The 25,156-nt window shown below is 39.7% G+C and overlaps 1 protein-coding gene across 1 annotated transcript; it reads left to right on the forward strand.

The window, feature by feature from the left end:
• The first annotated feature begins 1,731 nt into the window (after window positions 1-1,731).
• LOC122056932 lies at window positions 1,732-2,772 on the forward strand. Its single transcript, XM_042618898.1, has one exon. It carries the CDS (start codon window positions 1,732-1,734, stop codon window positions 2,770-2,772), a length of 1,041 nt encoding a protein of 346 aa, XP_042474832.1.
• The last annotated feature ends 22,384 nt before the right edge of the window (window positions 2,773-25,156 follow it).

Below are 25,156 nucleotides of genomic sequence, written 5' to 3' on the forward strand. Positions count from 1 at the left end.
ATTGTAAGGAAGGAATAGAATTTGTTAATTTTGGAAACAAATTCTCTCTTTCCTCACACAATATGTCAAACAATGAGATTTTTAACAAGATTTAATTTAATTTAATTTTCTTTCTTTTCTTAAAGAAGACTTGTAGAAGGAAGGAGCCAAGACCTAAGCCCTATAAAAGCCCCTTCCTCCCCCCTCCTATTTTTTATTATTCCCCTTAGTTTATTTTCTAGTTTATGCTTAGTTCTCTTCTTTCTCTCCTTCTCTCCCTCTCTTTAGTTTTAGTTCTTCTTTATATTTGCTTTAATCACTTTTGTAATAGCTTTTTATGTCAATTAATGCAAGCACTCTTTTGTTTGTATTCAGCCTTTTATGTTTGTGATTTATGCAATTGAGTTGTAATTTTTAAAGTTAGAGTTCGAGGCTTAGATCTAGGTGAGAAGATCACGAGCCGTGGAGCATCTTTTTTTTTTCAAGATTTGTTTTCTCCAGGCCTAGAAATTTCAGATTTGGTTCATTCCAGATCTGGTTTTTAGGGTTGGCAGTATCTCAAATCACCCAAGCTTTCAAGTTCAAGCATTGATTCAGGTATGTAGGCTTCTTCAATAGTCTTCTCTCCCCCTTCTCATTCCCTCTTCTGACTACCCTTTATTTCTTAATTTAGGATTTTTTTTTCAGTTGTTATATTATTGCTTTCCCTTTCCCCCAAGGTTCATAGCTAGTGTATGTGTTGGCTTTGCCCCTCCTAGCCATAGAACCATCATTTTATTATTTTTATTTTAATTGCCTCCCTTTCCCTAATGCCAAGTAGAGTAACTCTTGTAAGAGTGACTCTTTGGTCAAGTAGGGAAGCTCATATTATGATGCACCCTCGGGCTAAGTAGAGAAACCTACTTGTGAGCCTCTCTCTAGCTTTATCCCCTTTCTTTTACTTTATTTTCATTTTAGCATTTTTTTTTCTTTCATTGTTTTTTAATTGCGTGGATTGTTTATTTTCAGTTATTTATTTATTTAATTTTAATTGCGTGGCTTGCGTATTTAAATTCTTAGATGACAAATGATTAGGACGTTATTTTAGATACATATGTTTAGGATGGTAGTTAGAATTAGATCATAACCATTAATCGGTTCACTTTCGCATTATTAAAAGAAATCAAAAATAAAGTGGCTGCTCTCCCTGTGTTCGACCCGTAGCTACACTGATCCGTACGCTTATGGTTACATTTTAAATCCTAACAGGTTCCCAGGCACTTTCTACCAAACTTGTTTGGATATAGTAGGCTCTAAGGTATGCAATGCTATTATTAATTTTTTTAATGAAGGGGTGATCACCAAAGGGGTTAATAGTAATTTCATTACCTTAATCCCTAAAGCAGACAATGCTCGTAAGGTGGGTCAGTTTAGGCCAATGTGTTGTGGGAATTTTTTTTTTCAAATTAATTCCTAAAATTTTGGCTATGAGACTTTCTCCTTTCCTTCCTCGGATTATATCTGAAGAGTAAGGTGCATTTCAAAAAGGGAAAATCATTTTCTCTAACATTGGTGTTGCTTCAGAGCTCACAAACATGATGGAAGCTAAGAGTTTTGGTGGGAATATAGAGTTAAAACTAGATGTACAAAAGGCATTTGACACTCTTGAATGGGATTTCCTATCTGATGTCCTCGGTAAATTTGGATTTTTTCAAATTTGGATCAACAGGGTTAGACAGATTCTTCAATCCTCTAGGTTCTCTGTGCTAATAAATGGTGGTCCAGCTGGTTTCTTTGGGAAGAGGCCTTCGTCAGGGCGACCCTCTGTCCCCCATGCTTTCTATTATTGCTGAAGAAATGTTGTGCAGGGGTCTGAGTGATCTTCGTAACAAAGGTTTTCTGAAAGGAATTATTGGACCTGGAAAGGTAGTTACCCCGTTGCACTTCTTGTATGTAGATGCCGTTCTCATTTTTATGAATGTAGAGTTGAAGGGTATTAAAAACTTGAAGAGATTTTTAGACTTTTACCAGTACTACTCTGGCCAACAAATCAACCCAGAGAAAAACAAGATTTTTCTTGGGTTGATACCTTTGGCAAGAAAGCAAAGAAGCAAGGAAGTTCTAAACATCCCAGAATGTCATTTCCTAACTCGATATCTTGGGGTTGATCTATTTGAGGTTCAGGTTAAAAAAGATTTGATCCTCCCTTTGATGGACAAATTCATGGCTCATCTGACTAAATGGAAAGCAAAATTATTAACTTTGGCAGAAAGAGTGGAGCTGGTGAAAACAGTGATGAGCAGCATTCTGGGTCATAACTTTTTGGTTTATCTATGGCCAGCGTCACCAATTGCCAAGATGGAAAGATGGATTAGAAACTTCATTTGGAGTGGCGAGGCTAACAAGTCCAAAGCAGTAGTGGTGAACTGGGAGAAGGTTTGTAAGCCTAAAAGGGAGGGTGGTCTTGGCATTTGTAGGCTTAAGGAAGTTAATTTAGCTTTGTTGGCTAAGTTATGTTGGTATATCAAGACCAAAAAGTTTACTTTGGCGGCTTTCTTACGAGGTAGATTTGCGGCGTCCGATGGCTCCTTAAAGCATTATGTTGCATCAACTTCTATTTTTCCTGGTATAAGAAAAGTTTGGGAATTTGTCTTAGATAATTCTAGATGGGCTGTTGGTGATGCCTCATTAGATTTTGGTATGATATTTGCTTGGGGAATAGAAAGTTGGAAAATGGGTGCTTCTTGCTGTGGAGTCCACCAATTTGCAAAGCATTTGCCAGTGCATTCTTACTTTTCAGCTCCCCTTGATTAATAGGCCGGATAGATTGGTCTGGTCTCTAACTGAGTCAGGAAAATTCTCAGTTTCCTCAGCATGGGAAGGTTTGAGGTCGAAGAGTTCTTCCAAAAGCTGGTCGAGACTTGTTTGGCTGAAAGGTCTTCTTCCTCGACAATCATTGTTTGGGTGGAGGTTAATTCATGAGTGCCTTCCAATTGAAGATAATATTATGAAGCGCTCTATTGCTTTACCATCCAGATGCAGCTTGTACTTTAAGCATGTAGAAACTCTAAATCATATCATCTTAGATTGCCAGTTTTCTTGTGTTGTGTGGTCAAAAGTTCTTGCTTTGTTCAACCAGAGATGGATTGGCTTCCCTTCGGTTGAGGAACTATTCTCTTGGTGGAAAAGGAAGGATGCGGGTGTATACTGCTCTAAGTTGTGGATGTCACTTTGTGTTCTAGTGTCTCTTCATCTTTAGGAGGAGAGAAACAGGAGGCTCTTTGAAGATCAGAAACGGACTGCAGATTGGGTGGTGAAGTTGATTCTGAGAGATCTCAAGGTTTTTTTCACCTTAGAGGCAATTCAGGTAACCTCTATGTCAGACCTTCTTTCGTCTAAAAAGTTAATGGTGTCTACGATTATGGTCCAACCTAAGAGAATATTGGAGTTATTTTGGAGCTTCCCCCCCATCAATGGTCTTTAAATTAAATATAGATGGGTGCCCTCTGGGAAATCCAGGGTGCTCTGGAGCAGGTGGGATTTTTTGTAATGATGCATGATTTCCTATAAGATGTTTTGCGCAATATAAAGGGATTGGAACAAAACTTATGGCGGAGTTCACAGCTTTCTTTATTGGTATTCAGAATGCAAGAGCTATGGGGATGAATAAGTTATGGGTGAAATGTGATTCTATGGCAGTGGTGTCATGTATTAGAAGTCAAAAAATTCCATGGTGTTTTGAACAGAAGTGGTTATTCCATAAGCAGTACTTGGATAATACTTCATGGATGATTTCGCATTGTTACAGAGAGATCAACACAGTGGCTGACAAAGTGGTTAAGCATGGGGCAATTTCAAGAACGTCTGAAGTCTGGGAAGAAGTACCATCATTTGTACTTTTTGATGTAAGCTAGGATTTCCAAAACGTCCCAAATGTAGATTCATCTAATTAGCCTTTTTGGTTGAGTTGCTGTTTTTGCTGATGGCCATGCCGAAGGTGGATCAATAGCTCAATAGTAATTTTTCTTGTATTCTCTCATCCTTTTGATTTAATGAAATTCATTTGTTGATCTTTAGCAAAAGAAAAAAAAGTACATTTCTGTTTCAGAGATTCTAAGATCGTGATCAGACACCAAAAATATTTTAAATCAAATTTAATAAATAAAATATTATTTTTCTTATCAAAAAATAATTTCATAAATAATTTACAAAAATGACACTGGTACCAGATTTTTGTCTGATCAAGTAGAGACATTCTTTCTCCTTGATATTCCCCAATTAAGGGCAGTGAATCCCATGTTGACAATCTCTTTCATTAACAATGTGGGACCACATGTCTAGCATACCGATATATAGTCCGTTGGACATCAACCATTGTTATACGAAAACACATGATACAACACTGTAACAAATAGAATCTCTCAGGTCAAAGGTCAAGTGACGGATACAAATCTCGTCCTCACACAACTGGCAGTAATACATGCGAGATTCTTACCAGATTCTTTTTTATACACACACATTATGTGTACTTACATTTATGAACCGGAATCACATCCTTGGTGACATACAATGTAATGACCATGTGAACAAGATGTCCGGTCCTCCCTAGCCGAGAACAATTTTGGGTTAAAACCTATGGAACAACTTAAAAGCCCAATAAATAAATGACATGCATAGATGAAAATAACAGTCTTATTAATAAACCGGGTTTGATTGACATACATATCGAACATTTCAGGAACCAGGAATTCACTCTTTGTTCTGTGTCGAGGGTCCTTTGCAGGCATCGGGTGTACGTCGTTCGATGCAGTGCCGATCATGGATTTAGTTATTGGGATTGAGATCGATCTCAACCATTATTGATATGATATGTATTAATATCGGTAAGGATTGATTAAGTGTTGAAAATCGTACAGTTTTTTTGGATCGGTCATGGTATCAGTTAGAATTGGCCTTTTTTTTTTTTTTTTTTTTTTTTAAATCTAAAAAATTCTAAAAATATTCAGAAAAATGTAAAAACCAAAATCTGGTTAACCGAATCACCCATACTTTTCACTGATCCTACTCCCTTCTATTATACCCTTGCCTCTATACTTCAACTTTTCGCAGTGTCTTAATCAACGGATCTGGTTAACCGAATCACCCAAGTGAATCTAATTTTTCCACTGAAGTTTCATGCACATTGAATACCATCGGCCAAAAGCCTTCCATTCTCAATCTTTCTTTTTTTTTTTTGCTAAAAGGTCATTTTATTAAAAGAGAACAAAGCAAAACAAAGAGAAAAACAAAAGGGCAGGCCGATCCCACTAAACCCACTTGCAACCTCCACCTTCGGCATGGCCATCAGCAGAGGGAACAAGCAAAGGGCTTAGCCAAATCGAAAACGGTGCCTGTCCAACGTATCAGAAGCTAACTCATCAACTACATGTCTCGGGAACTCCACTGAGAATTCTGAAGTACAAGATTTAGATGCTTTCCTAGCCAGAAAATCAGCGACGACATTAGCTTCACGAAAACAGTGAGTGATCTTCCATTGCACCAACTCCAAAAAGGAAATAACAGATCTCCATTTCTGCAGGGCAAACCATGGAATCTCCCTTCTCTGAACTGCTGAGACCACGGACGCTGAGTCTGACTCAATTCAAACACCCCTAGCATGATAGTGTCTAGCTAGCAGAATACCCTCCAAGACTGCCTCAAATTCAGCTTCATATATTTGTTTGACTCCCAGAAAAATGCTAAAAGAGTCGATTACCTTGCCTTTATCATCCCGTAGGACACCACCAGCACCTGCATTACCTGGGTTACCAAGCGAACTTCCATCCACATTGATCTTCATCCACGCCCTGGAAGGCTTACACCAGTGAACCTCAAGAGGTGAAGGGGAAGTTGGATTTCTAATACTTAAACCTATCTTCCTGCAGGCCATCAAGTCTGAAATCGAACGAACTTCTTCACTTGATCCGTCACAGCAAAGCTGAACCTCTTGCCTTATACTTTGAAAGACATACCGCCCTGCCCTTTCTTTATTTTCCTGCCTTCTTTTATTTCTTTCCCACCAAATATGGTTGATAGTGATGATCAAACCCAACTTCCATGGCTTCTTTAGCTGAATCACTTGAGATTTCCTCTTCCACCACTGGAACAATGCTTGAATGCTTGGATGATTTACCCACGCCACTCCAAAAAAATCTAAAAAACTGTTCCATATTGATATGGAGAATGAACAGTGTAAAAAAATATGAACCATACTTTCTTCAGCCTTTCCACACAGGTTGCATCTGGATGGGAGAGAAACACCTTTTTGGCAAACCAAGTCGTCCGTTGGGATTCTACCATGCACCACTCTCCATCCAAAAATGGAGTGTCTTGGAGGAAGATTCTTCTGCCAAATCAAAGAAGACCAGTTCACCTTCAAGGATTTCACTCTAACAGCCTCCCAAGCCGACCTTGAGGAGAAATACCCTGAAGGAACTAGCGACCACACCCTGAAATCCTCCATCTGCAAACTCGGAATGTCAATCTTTTTAATCTGTCCAAAAATTTCATTAAGCATAGGAGATACTACCTCAGGTAGACGCCATTCTCCATTTATGATAAACTCCCCCACCTTTGCTGACGTAGAGAGAGTATGGTCACTATCCAGCGAAAGAAGTTCCATAATGGATTTTGGACCCCACCATTTATCCTTCCAGAAATTTGCAAGCTGACCGTTCCCTATGATCCAGCGCTCCTTGTCATCCACAAAGGACCACATTTTCCTGAGACCTGCAAAAATAGTGGAGGTGTTGCAATTTTTGAAGGATCTTCCATCCTTCTTTAGGAATCGAGCTCTGAGAAAGGTTAACGCTGCTGTCTTCTCCGTTTTGATCCTCCAAATCAATTTGCACAGCATTGCTTTATTGGAATCTCGCAGTCTCCTAAGACCCAGCCCTCCCTCATCCTTGGGCTTACACATAGATTCCCACTTCACTGTGACAGCCTTAACCGTATCTACATCACCTGTCCAAATAAAATTTCGCATCCATTTCTCCATCATTGCCACAAGAGATGCAGGCCACCAATAAACAGAGAAACTATGAGTCGGCATCCCCGAAAGCACCGATTTAACCAATTCCACCCTACCTGCCATTGACAACAATTTCCCTTTCCAACCCGCCAGTCTCCCCTTAACCTTGTCCATAATCGGCAACAAAGTATCTTTTTTAATCCTTCCCTTGAAGATTTCCACCCCTAGATACCTTGTAGGGAAGGTACACATGGGAATGCCTAAAGTTTCAGATATTCGATGCTTCCTGGAAGGTGATATTTTTCCCAAAAAAAGTTTACTTTTTTCTAAGCTGATGCCCTGCCCAGAAAACTCTTGGTACTTTAGAAGAAATTCTTTAAGAGTCCTCACATACCTCATAGAAGCATTGGAGAAGATGAATATGTCATCTGCAAATAGAATATGGGCAGGAGTTTTGACACCGCGAGGCCCATGAATTGGCTTCAATTGATTAATCTCGATCAGATGCTTTAAACCTCGTGATAGCACTTCCTCCGCAATAATAAAAAGCATGGGAGATATTGGGTCCCCTTGCCTCAGCCCTCTCTCCACACCAAAATATCCCTGTGGACCTCCATTAATCAAAATCGATATCTTAGAGGATATCAAAATTTGGTTCAGCCATGTTATCCACTTCTCTGTGAATCCAAAGCGACGCAGCACCTGAAACATAAAGGACCACGAAAGAGTATCATATGCTTTCTTGATGTCAATTTTTAATCCCAGACCTCCCCCTCTCATAGAAGCAAACATCATATTGGCCAGTTCTGAGGCCACACTGATGTTGTCATGGATTAACTTTCCTTTTTGAAATGCCCCCTGCTCTTCAGATATTAGCCTAGGGAGCAAATTAGCAAGCCTCATTGCCATTATTTTGGAAAGAATTTTACAATAAAAATTCCCCATACACAGTGGCCGGAATTTATCGATAGAAGATGCTCCCTCCTCATTAGGAATGAGTACCAAAAAATTGTTGTTCACACCATTGGGCAATTGACTAGTACTAAAGAAATACTTAACTGCATTGCACACCTCTAACTCGACAATATTCCAGCATCTTCTAAAGAAAGCTCCAGAAAATCCATCCGGACCAGGAGAGCTATCTGGGTCCAGGTCCCAAACAGCTCTTTTGATTTCTTCATTCCCTGGTAAGACATCAAGCACATAGTGATCACCTTGATGAAGAACCATAGGTATAGATTCAAGAAGCTCCACATGCTCCACTAAAGGCACAGCTTTGTAAAATTGCTCATATGACTGAACTGTATAATTCCCTATCTGGTCGTTACCTTCCACCAAAGTCCCATCAGGAGTTTTGAGGCTTCTTATAGAGTTTCTGAGTCTTCTCATTTTAACAGAAAAATGAAAAAACCTAGAATTGCGATCCCCTTGCTTCATCCATCTAACTTTGGCTTTTTCGGCCCAAAGTTTTTCATGGTTTTCCATTGCTTTTATTAGAGAGGTCTTCGCATCCGCTTCTAACCCAAACAAATGATCATCCATGCCATTTATTTCAATAGTCTGTTGCACCTGCGCTAGCTTATCCTTGGCTTCCTCAAGGGCTTTATTGAAATTCGGGAAAGCCTCTCTCCCCCAATTACGGAGCACACCCTTCAGCCTTTTGAGTTTCAGTATGAGAACAAATATCGGATTCCCTGAGACCCACTCTTCCCATGATGTAGCAACTACCTGCTCAAAATCTCCATGTTCCATCTAGAACTTATGGAACCTAAAGGGGCAATTAACGGGCCGTTGAGATAAAATTGAGGTGAACAATAATGGAGAATGATCCGAAGCAATTCTAGGGAGGACCCGTTGTCCACAATCCTGGAAAAAGTCAATCCATTCTTCATTACAAAAACATCTGTCCAGAACCGCCAAAACATTACCACGACGTCTATTGTTAGACCAGGTGAATTTCCTCCCCGATGATGGCACTTGGGCCATCCCACAAGCATCCACCAGAGCACCAAACTCAGCAGCTGAACCCATACTAAAATTCCCTGGCCCCCTTTTTTCATGGGAGAACAAAGTCGCATTAAAATTCCCAATTATAGCCCAAGGAAGAAGAGGCTGGGGGAGATCAGCCACTAGCTTCAACCACAGATCCCTTCTTCCTACTCTAAAGCTGCTGGCATGAATGAAAGAAATCTGAAACCATTTCGATTCCCACTTAATAATAATCGAAATGTGCTGCTCAGACTCAGAGACAACAGCTGGGGTGTTCAAATTTCTCTTCCATAAAATCCACAAATTAGAGGGTTTCCCTACTCTACAATTGTAAATGAAAGAACTATTGAATCCCAATTTATTAAAAAATAAATTTGGAAAAGCACTTACCTCAATCATCAGCTCTGCTACCATTCTCAATCTTTCTTAGAGCTTCTATCTTTGTGATTAATTTAAAAAAAAAATGATAAATTAAAAAGCAAATATACTGCTTTGCGCAGTTGAAGTTACAAAGTCGCTTGCAGTCACAACTATGAGGCTGATGAATAGATTGAAGAACCATAAAGTAACCTTGAAAATCCTACCCCCTCCCTCAAAACACACACACACACACACAGAGATCACATCAACAAGATGAAGATTTGCCTCAACAAGATGAAGATTTGAGGCACGGCCTAAGGACACAAATGCAAATTCTCCAATTTAAGCAAGTGATATACACACCCTTGAACACAGAAGTACAATAAACCACCAGAAATTACAATCAATTTATCCATGAAACAAATCTTTGATGGGAGTCGTATAACTTACAGAGGAAAGCAGAAGTGGGTTAGACTGGTTTTCAGGTTTTTGGTAAAAGATTTCCAGTAGCTTAACAAGAAATAGGTGTACCTTGAACTTCTGGAGCCAATTTCAGTAACTTTATTTACATACCTGACAGATTTCGTAGCCTATTTCTGCAGTTAAGACTTGAGAACGAAGAGATTTTCCCCCTATCTTCCTTTCAGCATTTCTTAGCTTCGTTCTGTTTTGAGTTTATGGGGTAGAGTGATAAAAGTATTTATTTTTTTAAATGGATTGAGTCGGATCAGCCAATCTGGATCAGTATCTGATACCTCAGACGATACTAATATCTGTTTCAGGATCAGTCTCAATCGATACCAATTCGATACAACCAATCCGATACCGATACTTGATTCCATGGTGCCATTGCTGACTTCTTTCACTGGTGTCAGATTTTGTCAGGACTCCAGCCAGCCCAATTTGCTTTCTAAAATGGTGCCATCGAGAACCATTTTGGAGCAGGTAGTGGTTTCCATGCGACATCTTTTAGGAAAGGTGTTTCCGAGGAGTTTCTTCAGCTCTAATAAAGGACGTCCTTGGCACATGAAACACAATTCTAAGACCCCTTCTTTCCCTCTCAGTATACACCTATTATGTGTTTATTCGTCGATGAAATATCTGTTTTCTGATTTTATCGATTGTATTTTCAAGACCTCTTCATTGAGTCTGAGCACAATTTTGTGGAACTCAAAGTGACGTGATAGAAGAGTACACTACTGCTCATGGAGGCAAAGGGATGTTTTATTTGGAGATCAATTCTCACATATCCCGGTTGTACCAAATGTGAGAATTGATCTCCAAGATAACTTACGTGAGACCTCCACTGACCTCTCCTTGAAAAATAACATTTTCTGTATGGTTTTATTCAATATATCCATTCTAAATTTGGCACCCCTTACCCTTTGGGGCTAGTCCCACGGTTTCTATGGTTCTCACTAGAGATGGTGCTGGCCTGAATCATGTGTGTTGGGACATACACATTCATCCAAGGGATTAGTCGGGTTAAAGATGTTGGGAATATGCTCAAATTCCTTTAAATGTTTTGGCAATAACAAACAAACCATAGCTTTAATTATGTGTGCTAAGTGATGATAAGTACAAGAAGACAGCTCAAGCTATGCATGGTTGAAGAATCAAGTCATGACACGAAGATCAAGAATGGAAGCTTTAAAACAAGATGAAAGGCAAGAGAGGAATCATCAAGCGATGATGAAGACTTCAAGACCCAAGTCAAAATGAAGACTTCAAGTCCCAAGTCAAGATGAAGACCCTAAGACAGTCCAATACTCGTTGTATAGTGTACTCTCTATATGTATATGTGCACGCACTTCACGCATCACATACCATCATACTAAAATGACTATAGGACATTCCTTGACCTAGTTGGAAACCCATAGGTGGTGTAGAACATAATTAGAAATACATGTTCTATGTGATTTTCTGTGAAAATCACTATAACCTGACTCAAGGGTATTTTAGGAATTCCTAGTTTCGGTATCAGGAATTGAACCCTTTATGGAAGTTGTAGGAAATCGAGTCACGATTCCAGCACAACTTGAATTGGGTTAATTTAATGTAAGATCAAAGAGTTATGGCTGAAATAATGACGATTGGTCAGTATGACAGTCGTCTATCAAAAACAGGACAGAACTATAGGCAGTCGATCGATTGGAAGCCCTGATTGATCGGATCTATCCGAAGCCATAGCCGGTCAATTGGATGAAAGTCCCGGTCGATCAGCACCTACCTAGACCATTTGTTATGGCTAGTTTTCTATCTCCAATGGCTCCTTCTGGTCGACCGGCTATGAATGGCGGTCGACCGGTAGATCCAAAATATGACCGTTAGTCTCCGATTTGCTGCCAAAAAGCTTTCGTAATCTCTGTTATAAATACCTAAGATGCTCATAATTAATTATCAATTAAGTCTGAGCATTAAGAGCTTTATTGTGAGCATACAAAAGTCAAAAAGTCACTCTACCCTACTTGAGCAGTTTGGTCTTCCACACTTCATAGAAAAGCTCAAGTCTCAATCATGTCTTCTACATTTTACTGTGCAAGTCAAAGCTACAGAGAAGACTTTATATAAAGGTGCATCATTTCATTTTCATTATCATTGGCACCACATCAGAGGTATTCCTCTTATTTCACTTTTCTCTATTTTCTGTTTTACAATTCTAGACTGTACTTAGGATTGTAAGGATTCTCTTATGCTAAAAAGAGTAAGACGCATCTCTGCCTGCAAATGAGATTGTAAAGGCACCTCTCTGCCTATAAAGGGAATTTGTAAGGATACTCTTATCTATAAAAATATTGTAAAGATTTTCTTCCCTATCTACTGTACTGAAAGAGAGAACTAGTGAAATACTTTATAAGATGACTCTTGTAGGGAGTGGACTAGACTCGGATTGAGTTGAACCACTATAAATCTCGTTGTTGTGTGATTGTGACTTTTATTCCACAGTTTTTGTTTCTCTCAATCACACTTGGGATAATTATTTCAAAAGATTAAATTTCCACTAGTATAACCTATTTACCCCCCTCTAGGTTATTTCAATTCGTATCAGAGTGGGAGCTCAAACTATTTAAAGACTATTTTTATCTTAAAAGTGAGTCAAAAATCATGGCCACATCCTAAGGACCACCAGAGGGCATGAAGGCCTCGAGATCCCCTTACTTTAATGGAGAAAACTTTTCTTTCCGGAAGTATAGACTCAAAAACTTTGTCAGTGGACATAACATTCTCGTATGGAGGGCCATAGAGAATGGACCATACATCATCACCAAAGTCGTGGATGGAAAGACTGTACTAAAGGAAGAAAATGAGTGGACAACGGATGACATAATCCTCATTCAATATAACTTTTGAGCTATCACATTCTTTCAGTGTGCCCTCAATGAGCAAGAGTTCAACCGGGTCATAGCATGTGTTGCAACCAAAGAAATTTAGGACATGCTCCTAAACACACATAAAGGTATGAAAGAGGTAAAAGAAAGAAAGAAGATCAACTCGCCTCTGATTACGAGTCATTTTTTATGAAATAAAATGAATATGTTATTGCTATGTTTACTCGCTTTACTAACATTGTTAATAGCCTTAAAAGTTTAGGCAAAGCTTATACTAATGCTGAAAAAATAAGAAAATTTTTAAGGGCTTTACCAACTGCTTGGAGGCCTAAGAAAACAGCAACAGAAGAAGCCAAAGATCTGACGAAGATATCTCTGGATTACTTGCTGGGGTCTTTACAAACTCATGAAGTAGAATTGAAAGCTGATAAACCAACTCCTGAGAACAAAAGGACCATAGCGTTAAAATCTTCTCAAACAATAGAAGAGGTAAGTGACGACGATGAAGACGAAATATGGAAAAAGAGATATCTCTCATCATGAGGAAGTTCAAGAAATTCCTCAAGAAGAAAGGAAGAATGTAACACAAAAACAAATCCTAAGGAGACAAACCCTATGGGGAGAAAGGTAAGTCTAAATCCAAAACTAAAGAAATCTCTTCTAAAGATGTTGTGTGTTTTGAGTCTAGAAAGCCTGGTCACTTCAGAGTTGATTGCCCACACAAACCAAAGAAGAAAGCTTATGTAGCCACAGGGGATTCAAGTGATGAAGAAGAAAAGAGCGACTCCGAAGAAGAAGTCACCAACCTAGTTTTAATGGCTCTTGGAGATGAAGATCAAGAGCTATGTCAAACCCAACCTAATTCTCTCATAAATGACTCGAATAAAGAACTTTAAGAAGCCTTCGAGGCCTTATATGAAGAGAGTCTAAAATTAGAACTAGATAAAAATAATTTGGAAAAAGAAATTGACATACTCAGCAAAAGAGTGGATGCACTAACGTCAAAGGTGAGTGAACTTTTTTTTCGCTAGAAGAACAACTATTATTAAAAAAGAGAAGAAAGAATGATTATAAGAACAACCAGAAAAAGCCGGAAGGAGCCTCCCTTTGGTAGTGCCATCAGCAAAGGCTTACAACCACTATCTATACAATCAAAAACGGGATCAACCAGCTTCATCAAGGATGAGCTCATTGGAGACGGAGGCAGGGAGATCCGATCTCACCCCCGAGAAGCCTGACTTAGTTGCATCTTTAGCGAGATAATCCATGATGGGGTTAGCTTCTCTGTAGCAATAGGAGATCTTCCATTCGATAGAGTCAATATTATAGCTTAAAAGACTTGACCATTCCTGGAGCACAAACCAAGGAATAAGCCTATGACAAAACAAAGCAACCACAAAGTCAGAATCAAATTCAATCCAAAGCCGCTGCACATTCAGATCATGGGCATATTTAAGGCCCTTGATAATACCCAAAAATTCTGTAACAAAGTTATTCATCACTCCCAGGAAGATGCTGAAGCACAAAAGCTTTTTCCCAACATGGTCACAAAAAATACCACCACCCCAAGCTCTACCAGGGTTTCCGAGGGAACACCCATCCACATTCAACTTATCCCAATTAAGGTGAGGCTTACTCCATCGTACTTCCAAAATTTCAAGATGAGAGCTGCCAACATTATTGAGCTGGAATCTTCTACTGAAGACTAGGTTGCTTGAGGATTTTGAGGAAATTCTCATGCCATTGCAAATGAAAATTACCTCCTTAGAAATAGCCATGAGAAGCATGGAAGAGGATCGAGCAGATGAATCAAATCTTCTGAGATTTCTTTCACTTCAGATAGCATAAACAATAACACACAACCCAATCATCCAAGGGTCTTTTAGAGCCCGGCCCTTCCCCTTGCTCTTCCACCATTTGATGACCTCATCAATAGAGGGTTTAGCCGCCTAAGCCTGATGGAACAAGGCAGCAAATTTGGCCCTAACATCATGGGAGAATTTACACTCTAGAAATAAGTGATTGAAAGATTCACCTTGCTCACCACAAAAGTCACACCTAGAGGCTCGAGGGATGCCTTTAGCAGCTTACCATAAGCCCAGAGCCAACCCAATGTAGATAATCTAGGAGGAAGAAATTTATTCTAAACAGCAGAGACCCAGGGAACCAAAGGGGAAGCTAATCTAATGCTATTCCAAGACGATTTTACTGAGAAGACACCCATAGGATCAAGCTTCTAGATGCACTTATCCTTCATTGGGGCAGAAGGGAGAGGTAAATCGCGAATGGATTCAAAGGCCAATTTGAGAAGGAATGAGTCAACTGGAGGAAGATTCCAGGCGCCATTATCAATAAAATTGGACACATGAGGGAAAAAACCACTGAAGGCGTCTTCTCCTAGGCCAAAGAGCTCGCAAATGGATTTGGGACCCATCCAAGAATGATGCCAAAAATCAATGTTGTGCCCATCGCCCACTATCTACCTCTCATTATTTGGAACAAACTGCCACAACTTCTTAGCACCAGACCAGATGGAAGAGTTTTTGAAACCTTTTTTTAGATGACCCAATTTAGACTAAAATCTTGCTCTGATGAGGCCACTAAAGTTAGATTCATCATGTTTCATATTTCAGGTGAGCTTAGCAAGCAAGGCCTTATTGACGTCTCTAAGTCTTCTTAGGCCAAGGTCTCCTTCCTTTTTCAGTTTACACGGAGAGTCTCATCTGACTGTGATCACCTTAATAGAGTCAATATCACCCAACCAGATGAAATTTCTCATCCATTTCTTAAGGCATCTGATTAAAGAGGAAGGCCACCAATACATAGAGAAGCTACACAGAGGCATTCCAGAGATCGCTGATCGCACAAGCTTAACTCTACCTACCATAGAAAGGAGCTTTCCTTTCCATCTTGCAAACCTTGCCTTGATTTTTTCCATCATTAAAAGGAGGGGGTCCCTCTTGACCCTACCTAGAAAAGCTTCCTTCCCAAGGTATTTCTTTGGAAAAGTGTAGATAAGAACAACCATTTTGTCAGCAAGCTACTGTCTTCTCTCAGTCGAGACCTTGCCCATAAACATTCTGCTTTTCTCAAGATTGAAGCACTGCCCAGAGAAATATTGGTATTTCTTAAGGAACACCATTAGGTTCCTGATATATCTCTTTAACGCATTCATGAAAATGAAGGCGTCGTCTGCAAAGAGAAGATGAGTATGGACCACAGCACCACGAGGACCTGCAATGGGAAAGATAAGGTTGTTACGTACAAAATTATTCAAACCCCTTCATAGAACTTCTTTGGCAATGACAAATAAAATGTTGAAGATGGGATCTCCCTACCTTAAACCTCTGCTGACTTCAAAATAACCCATAGGACCACCATTGAGAAGGAGATTCTAGCAGACAAAAGAATGGAGTGGATCCATCCAATCATGGTTTCAGAAAACCCAAACTTGTTTAGGGCCATGAACAGGAAATCCCAAGAGAGGGTATCAAAGGCTTTCCTTATGTCAATCTTGAGACCTAACCCTCCACCTTTAGAGGTCTTACCCAATAGGTTGGCAAGCTTAAAGGCCAAGCCAATATTAGACTGAATTAATTTTCGATGCGAGAAAGCACCTTGCTCAGGGGAAATAATTCTAGGGAGGAAACCAGAGATTGGCGAAGCCAAGATTTTTGACAAAATTTTACAATAAAAAATTGCCCATGCACAGGGGACTAAATTTATCCAGGGCTCGCGCCCCCTCCACCTTAGGAATTAAAAGAAGGAAATTATCGCTAACCCCAAATGGGAGTGTAGCAAAAAAATGCTTGACCGCTTTGCAGACATCACCTTGGATAATATCCCAACAACGTCTGAAAAAAGCTCCCATGTATCATCAGGCCCAGGAGAGCTATCAAGGTCTAGGTCCCAAACGGCCATCTTGATTTCTTCCTCAGAAGAAATCGAATCAAGAATTAGCCGATCCTTCTGATTAAGAGCACGCGAAATGGTGTCCAGAATGTCAGGATGACTCTCAAGCTCCACCCTTATGTGGAAAGAGTCATAGAAATCAACCAGATAGCTTGCCATCTGATCATGATCCTTGAGCTCAGTCCCATCCTCTTTCTCAATGCTTCTAATAGCATTTTTTGACCTCTTCACTTTTGCCATAACATGGAAAGACTTGGAGTTTCGATCACTCTTTTTAAGCCATTTAATTCTGGATTTTTCTACCCACATCTTCTCATGGTTGTCCAGAGCTTTCCAAGGGAGAAATTTAGCATCATCCTCAATGTTAAATAGAGCATCAGTCATACCTTCCTCCTCAATTCTTTTCTGAATATCATCCAGAACAACCCGAGAGGTAGAAACTTCAACTTCCAAATTTGGGAAAGCTTTATGAGACCAGGATTGAATAATAGGCTTAAGACTTTTCAATTTCTAGGCCAAGGAAGAAATAGAAGAGCCAGACCAACCAGAACTCCAAGCATTACACTCCATTGACCAAAAATCAGGATGATCCATCCAAAATTTATTCACTTGAAAGGGGCAATTTTTGGTCTTAGAGGATGTCGCTGAGCAAACCAAAAGGGGGCCGTGGTCCGAGGCAGATCTAAGGAGGACCTTTTACATGTAGTCATTGAAGATATTCAGCCAATCTGAGTTTACAAAGATCTATCCAGGACTACAGAGATATTTCCCGCTGTCTGTTGTTGCTCCATGTGAATTTCCTTCTAGCGGAGGGAACCTGAATTATAGAGGTGGCATCCACCGTTACACCAAACTCTGCAGTAGCCCCCATAAAAAATCTGCCTAGGCCACACCTTTCATGGTCAAATAACGTCACATTGAAATTTCCTAGTATCATTCCAGGTTGCCCCGAAGAGCCAGCAACCAGGTCCATTCATAGCCTTCTGCGATCTACTCTGAGGCATTTGGCATACACACCAAAGATAACCAACATACTTCCTTGCTAAGCAACCTCAATGGACAAGTGTTGGTCAGACATGGAACAAACAATGGGTTTCGTCATGGTCCTTCTCCAAACCACCCACAGATTTGGCTCTCTAATGCCTCTGTCATTATAAAGAAGATCAGGCGCAAATCCCAATTTATTAAAAAATAGATTGGGGAAGGTTCCAACATTAGTCATTGGCTTTGTAATAAAAGTAAAGTCAGGCTGGTGATTATGAACTAAATTTGGTAAGGTCACTTTGGCGGCAGCCTTCTTCATCCCATGAATGTTCCAGAACAGAACACGCGTGGTCAACGGCAAGAGGAGGAGGGGTGATCAGCCCTAGCAGGGGCTTGATCCTTTGAAGCAGTTTTCATTCCTTTCTTCTTTTGCTGAACAATCCAGCCCTCATTACCACCCTCGCGATGCCTGGCAGCCATATCAACAAAATCAACACCAGTATCAACCTGAGCCTTCCCCGAGATGGTAGTACTATGCATTCTAGAAGGGCCCATGCCACCACGGATTGCATATCTTTGACTTCAGTGAACGGCATGATCATGGGTGAGGGTAGCCACACACAAGGCCGTACCTTCATCTGGGTCGACCCCAGGCTCCAAAAATGAATCTGGCAGGTTGGGAGATGCTTGGTGCGGGTCATTATCGCTAACCCGATCCATGTGCTCTATTTGAAGCACTACCTCCAGGCCAGCTTGAGTTTCCATATGTGTGCGAGAGTAATTCACGGCAAGCAATTGTGATTGCTTACCCAAAGGAGAAGGTCTCCTTGATTGAGGAGTGAGATCCTCTAGGATATTCACCTTAGATTCACTTTCTGAAATAGGGTACAAACCCTCATCACCACCCTCTGTGGTAGCACCACCAGTGGCTGCTCGGTTTTGCCCATCTCCGCCACTCTCTGCGGTGGCATCATCATCTGTGACATGAGAAGGAGCTCGAGTAGTGATCATGAGAGCCAAGCTAGGCCCTCGGTGAGGATCCTCATCCACATAAATCATGTCTAGGATGCATGGGTCCTTCTCCATCAAGGCTTCCTTAGCATCTGCCATCTTCTTGTCAAGGCAGGAAGCAAAAGAATGGCCAAGTTTTTTACAGAAGCCACAGCGAGCAAGGTTATCCTCATAGACAATTTTTTGTTTAAACCAGAAGAGGTTTGACATCCCAGGCTGCCACCTTTCCACTTGAATCTCTTTTGGTCTCATCCCTCCAACCTTCATCTCTACTAGGACACGAGAAAAGTTCCCATGTAGGACTTGCTTGGTATGTTGATCAAAAGTGACAGGCCTACCCGCTGCCTTTGACATGGTGAGAAGAGCCTTCTCATGCCAAAACTCGAGAGGAAAGTCAAGAAACTTGACCCACACTAAAGCCTTATTCACCATTTTTTCATGTATGTACAAATCAGGGCGCCAACGCTGAAATCTAACATACTGACCTCCAAGCTTGACAGGGCTTCTTCTCTAGATTGACACCATTTCTCCCTCCGAGTTGAACTGGAAAGTAGTGAATCCTTTCCCCATAGGAACCATCTTCACTTTCCCCTTAAGATTCTAGGTCTCGCTTGCTTCTCTTCGAATCTCGTCCAAGGAAACCAACCTGAAGTTGATCCTTCCAATCAGTGTGAAGCTATATTTCTTGAGTCTTTCTTCATAAGCCTCTTGAGGAATAATAAATTTGGTATTGGCACCATAGTGAATGGGATCTAGGAGTTCATCCTCCTCTGGTAAGATACTTCCAACAATCCTCGCATAGGACTTGGGGATTGAAGCAGCGCCGACGTTTGGTCTATGGACGACAAGAGCGTTCACTACCGGCGCAGGGGGAGATCCATTAGGATCCTGTCCATAGCCTAAAATTCTTTCTTTTGAGATTTCGCCACCACCTTTGCTCATTATTTTTCCGGTTCCTTGTTTTCAGCCAAAAAATCAGGCTAAATCAGAGTAACACATTCATCAACGGTGTGGCAGTAGTTCCAAAGGTGAGTGAACTTAAGGAAGAAAACTCTAAGTTAAACTCCACCCTTTGCATCTTTACCTAAGGGCAAAGGAACTTTGACAACCTCCTTGGATATCAAAGAAAAGGTCCTAATGAAAGAGAAGGACTGAGTTATGATGGACACAATCCATCTAGGACAAAAGAAAAGAAAAATGAGAATCCAAGAAGGAGTGACCAAGGTAACCAACCATCCACCTCTTATGTCAAATGTGGCTTTTGTAAAAAAAAAATAGAGCATTCTATAAACCATGCAATGCTAGGAAAAGAAAGACCACAAACTCTCAAAATGAGAGACCAAGAACCAAAGTTAACCATGCTTACTACTATACACCCCAAAGAAGGCAATATAGGCCTCAAGAGGACTCTAGAACTATGCCTGGATATAGAAGAACCCAACCACAAAGGGGTTACTCCAATGAGAGGACCCAAAGGCAATACCAAGGCTATAGGAACTACCCTCAAGAGTCCTATAGACCTCATGAGATATACCAACCCCAAAGGTCCTATAGACCTCAAAGGTACTATGCTCCTCAAAGACCAAATGGGTCATTTGAGTCTCAAAGGACTCAAAGAAACTCAAGGACATCTCAAAGGCAGAACCAAAGACCTAAAAAGTACAAGACCACTTAGGTCCCAGTCGGAACATTCAACACTAACAATGACAGACCCATGAGATTATGAGGACCAATGTACGACTGAACTACTGTTGTAGGTATGCTTAAAGAATAAGGTGGAAGCCGAATGGGTAATCGATAGTGGATGCTCCAAACAGATGACATCCAATAAGGACTTATTCTCAATCTTATGGGACTATGACGGTCAATGGGTCTCCTTTGGAGATGACAACAGAGGAAAAATCGTTGAAATTGGAAAAATAAAACTATGAGGTATTTCCATTTCTAATGTTTAATATGTGAAAAATCTTAATTATAACCTTTTGAGTGTAAGTCATCTATGTGGTATTAGATATAAACTAGACTCTGATGTTTCTCACTATTATATTAAAGATACAAATAATGATCTCATCTTAAAAGGATTTAGGAAGAACAATATTTATGTTTGCATGCTTGAGGAAACAGGTCCCTTGAATGCATGTTTGGCTTCTAACCATAGTGAATCCTCATTATGGCATAGAAGACTTGGACATGTAAATGTCAAGTTAATCCAAACCATTGCATACAAGGATCTTGTTAGAAACCTTCTTAAGATCAAATATGTAAAAATTAATGAACATTGTTTCTTCTTCAAGACCATTAGAACTCCTTCATTTGGATTTGTTTGGACGTATTAATGTATCTAGTATGAATGAAAAATCTTATACTTTTGTAATTGTGGATGATTACTCTAAATACACATGGATTGTTTTTCTCAGAAACAAAAATGGCGCCTTTGATGAGTTTGTAACTTAAAGTAAAAGATTACAAAATCAGAAAAGTTATACAATAACCTCTGTGAGGAGTGACCATAGAGGAGAATTTGACAAGAACTGACTTATAATGTAATAAATATGGAATTGACCATAACTTCTCTGCTCTTAGAACACCTCAATCTAATGGGGTTGTTGAAACGAAAAACAGGTCACTACAAGAGACGGCTAGGACAATGCTTAATGAGTATTCCTTGCCTAAATACTTTTGGGCTGAAGCTATGAATACAACTTGCTATGTGCTAAATAGAACAATTCTCAGACCTTTGCTTTCCAAGACCCCATATGAGTTGTACTTTGGTAAACTACCAAAGGTGGACTACTTTAGGGTATTTGATTGTAAGTGTTTCATCCTAATCACTAAAAACCATCTTCGAAAATTTGATGCAAAATCTGATGAAGGAATATTCTTAGGATATTCTTTTAACAGAAGAGCATATAGAGTCTTTAATAAAAATTCATTAATGGTTGAAGAATCCATGAATGTTAGATTTGATGAATCATTACCTAATGACTTGAATAAATCTCTTATTGATGATGACGATACTGTGTTTGATGATATAAAGAACAAGGTAAATGATGTTTCTCTTGATGATTCCAAGGTAAAAACAAAAGGAATTACTGTCGAAAAAGTAGAAACACTTCCTAAGGAAGTTATTCCACATAGGAATCACCCCTTAGAAAACATCATAGGGGATCTAGATGGAGAAATCCAAACTAGACCTAAATCCCAAGAGATATGTAACCATACTGCATTTATCTCAAGGATTAAACCCAAGAACATAGAAGAAGCACTAAGAGATAGTGATTGGATTGTTGCTATGCAAGAAGAGCTTTACCAGTTTGAAAGAAGCAAGGTATGAGAACTAGTCCCAAAACCTGACCACCACACCATCATTGGTGCCAAGTGGGTTTTTCGTAATAAACTGGATGAAGATGGAAACATAGTAAGGAACAAAGCTAGATTAGTAGCCAAAGGGTATAATCAACAAGAAGGAATAGACTATGATGAAACCTATGCACCTGTAGCAAGACTAGAATCCATTAGAATGCTACTCGTTTTTGCATGCCATAAGAATTTTAAATTATATAAAATGGATATAAAAAGTACCTTCTTGAATGGTTACATTCAAGACGAGGTGTACGTAGCTCAACCCCCTGGTTTTGAAAATCCAAAGTTTCCAAACCATGTTTTCAAACTTGAGAAAGCCCTCCATGGACTGAAACAAGCTCCTAGAGCTTGGTATGAAAAATTGAGTAGTTTCTTAATTGAAAGTGGCTTCTCAAGAGGGAAGATTGACACTACCTTGTTTGTGAAGAACAAGAAAGAAGACATACTGATTGTTCAGATTCATACAGATGATATCATCTTTGACTCAACCAATGAAAACATGTGTACTGATTTTAGTAAAAAGATGAGCATTGAATTTGAAATGAGTATGATGGGACAATTGAACTTCTTCCTAAGACTTTAGATTGAACAGACTATTAATGGTATTTTTATAAACCAAAGTAAGTACACCAAGGAGCTTCTGAAGAAATTTGACATTAACAGTAAAAAATCTTTAGATTCTCCGATGAGTTCATCCTTGAAACTCACCAAGGATGAAGATGGCATTTATGAGGATGTTATTAGATATAGAAGAATGATTTGGAGCCTTCTACATCTAACGACAAGTAGACTGGATATCATGTATAGCGTATGTGCATGTGCTCGATTTTAAGCCGATCCTAAGAAATCTCACCTCACTGCTGTAAAAAGAATTTTTAAATATTTGAAAATCACGTGTGATGTGGGATTATGGTATCCTAAAAACTAACCCCTTGACTTAGTTAGTTTTTCAGACATTGACTTTCCGGGCTGCCATATTGACAGAAAAAGTACCAATGGTACCTGTCACTTCCTTGGCTCTTGCCTTGTTTCTTGGTTTAGCAAGAAACAAAACTTTATTGCTTTATCAATCACCGAATCTGAATACGTCATGGAAAGTAGGTATTGTGCCCAAATCCTTTGGATAAAGCAAACTCTCCAAGACCTAGGGGTGAAGTTCAAATCATGTCCAATTATGTGTAATAACACCAATGCAATTAACTTGAGTAAGAACCCTATTTTTCACTCAAGGGCAAAGCACATAGATATTTGACACCACTTTCTGGAAGATACCATTTAGAATGGTGATGTCTCCCTTGAGTACATCGAAACCAAGAAACAACTTGCAGATATCTTCACTAAACCTCTAGGCGAAGAAAGGTTTTGTACCTTAAGGAAGAAGCTTGGAATTTGCAACCCATTTGGGTGAGGAAGAAATCATTTTCCATTCTTGTTCAAGCCCCTGAGAGACCGAATCTGAAAGACCCCTTCAAAAATCACATTTTTTAGGCTTTTCTGGCAAATCCTGCATATACCGGTCGACAGCCCCTAGATCATCGGTTGACCGTTAGTTATTGAACCAGTTTTCAATCGACCACCACTGATCGAAGGTCTTTTGGTCGACCACCTCATCTTAGCGGTTGATTAGAGCCACCAAAAAGCTCGAACTGGGTACCTTTTAAACTCGATTTTTGAGACCCTTCTTTCATTTTAAGAAGCCCAAATCGCTAAGAACCCTATTTCGACCTCTCTTCCTCTCTTCTCCCAAAACCCTATCCTAGACTCCATCTAAAACCTAAATCTACAAGATCTCATCCTTCCTTCCCAAATATCTCAAGTTTCTTCTCTCTTTCTCCACATTCCCCTTCCATGGCCTCTCAAGGGCCTCTCAAGGCAAAGAAATCCGCTGCTAACAAAGGGATAAGGAAGGCCTCAAGCTCTTCCAGTGGAGACAAATGGTTCTCCTCCTCTATTGCTCGTGAATGTTGGGAGATATACATGCCTCGCCCAGTAGAGTAAGGTAGAACAATCAACACCACTTCTCTCACAAGGTTCGCTATCAAAGAACACTTTGATGCTTTAGGTTGGGGGAAAATCCTCAAATTAGAGACTAGGTGTTACCCACACCTTGTGAAGATGTTTTATTTCAATCTCACTGTGTCTGGTGATGATGACTCTCTCCTCCTTCAATCCTATGTGAAGGGTGTCCCTATAGACTTGGACATTACAACCCTAGGAGAAATCTTCGACATCTCTGTGGAATGACCTTTGAAATTCTACTATCCCAAAACCTACATTGAATAATTCATGGACATTGACACTGTCTACTGAAGCATTATGAAGAATTATGCCAATACCCACAAGATTAAGGCGAAGGAACTGACTGACCTTGGTAGGATTGCGAACCTTATCATCTATTACAATATCCTACCTAGGGAAGGTCACCGAGATGAAGTTCCTCCTTTCCATGCTTATTTGATCTACTACATTTGTCAATTCATAAGCATAAATCTTCCCTACATCATTCTGAAAATATGGTGGCTTGTGGAGATAAGCCCCAAAAGGGAATTCTCCCTTATGGAAGGATCATCTGTTAAGTTCTGGAGTATTATTTTTTGGATTTCTTTGACAAAATATTTGAGCCTTTTTCCCGAGAGATTGATCTCTCTACTATTCGGAAAATGAGTCTTCTCCCCAAGCCGTCAACTACTTCCAAGAAGACTGCTGTTGGACCAAGTCAGCCTCAAAGACAGAAGAACAATGACTTGATTGCATATGTGACTATTGCTGATCTTGATAAATTTGGCAACATCATTCTTCCTCAGCTAGGGAAAATGGAGAGAAAGCAGAATGAAATATCAAAACTTTTCAGAGAAGAAGAAACTGATGAAGAAGACAAAGTAGAAGAGGTAGAAGAAGATGAAGATGAAGCTGAAGATGAGACTGAAGAAGAATAGGATAATCTTTACTACTTTATAGGCTATGTTTTTATGACAGTTATGTTTAAAGTTATGTTTTTTTTTTTTTTTTTTTTGGAACTCTGTTTTCCTTTATTTTTTTGTGGAATCCTATGTGCTGCACCTTGCTATAGTACTGCTTATTTTAATGTTTACTTTTATATATGGTCTGTATTTTTAATGATGGAGATCATACTTTAATTCTAGCATATGTTTAGAGGGAGAATATACTTGAAAATAGTCTAAGAATTTCTTCCAAATGGTCATAGCAATCCTGCAAGTGCATTTTGATGGCTGCGACTGGT

Source organism: Macadamia integrifolia, chromosome 12 (assembly GCF_013358625.1).
Source record: "Macadamia integrifolia cultivar HAES 741 chromosome 12, SCU_Mint_v3, whole genome shotgun sequence".
NCBI lineage: Eukaryota > Viridiplantae > Streptophyta > Magnoliopsida > Proteales > Proteaceae > Macadamia > Macadamia integrifolia.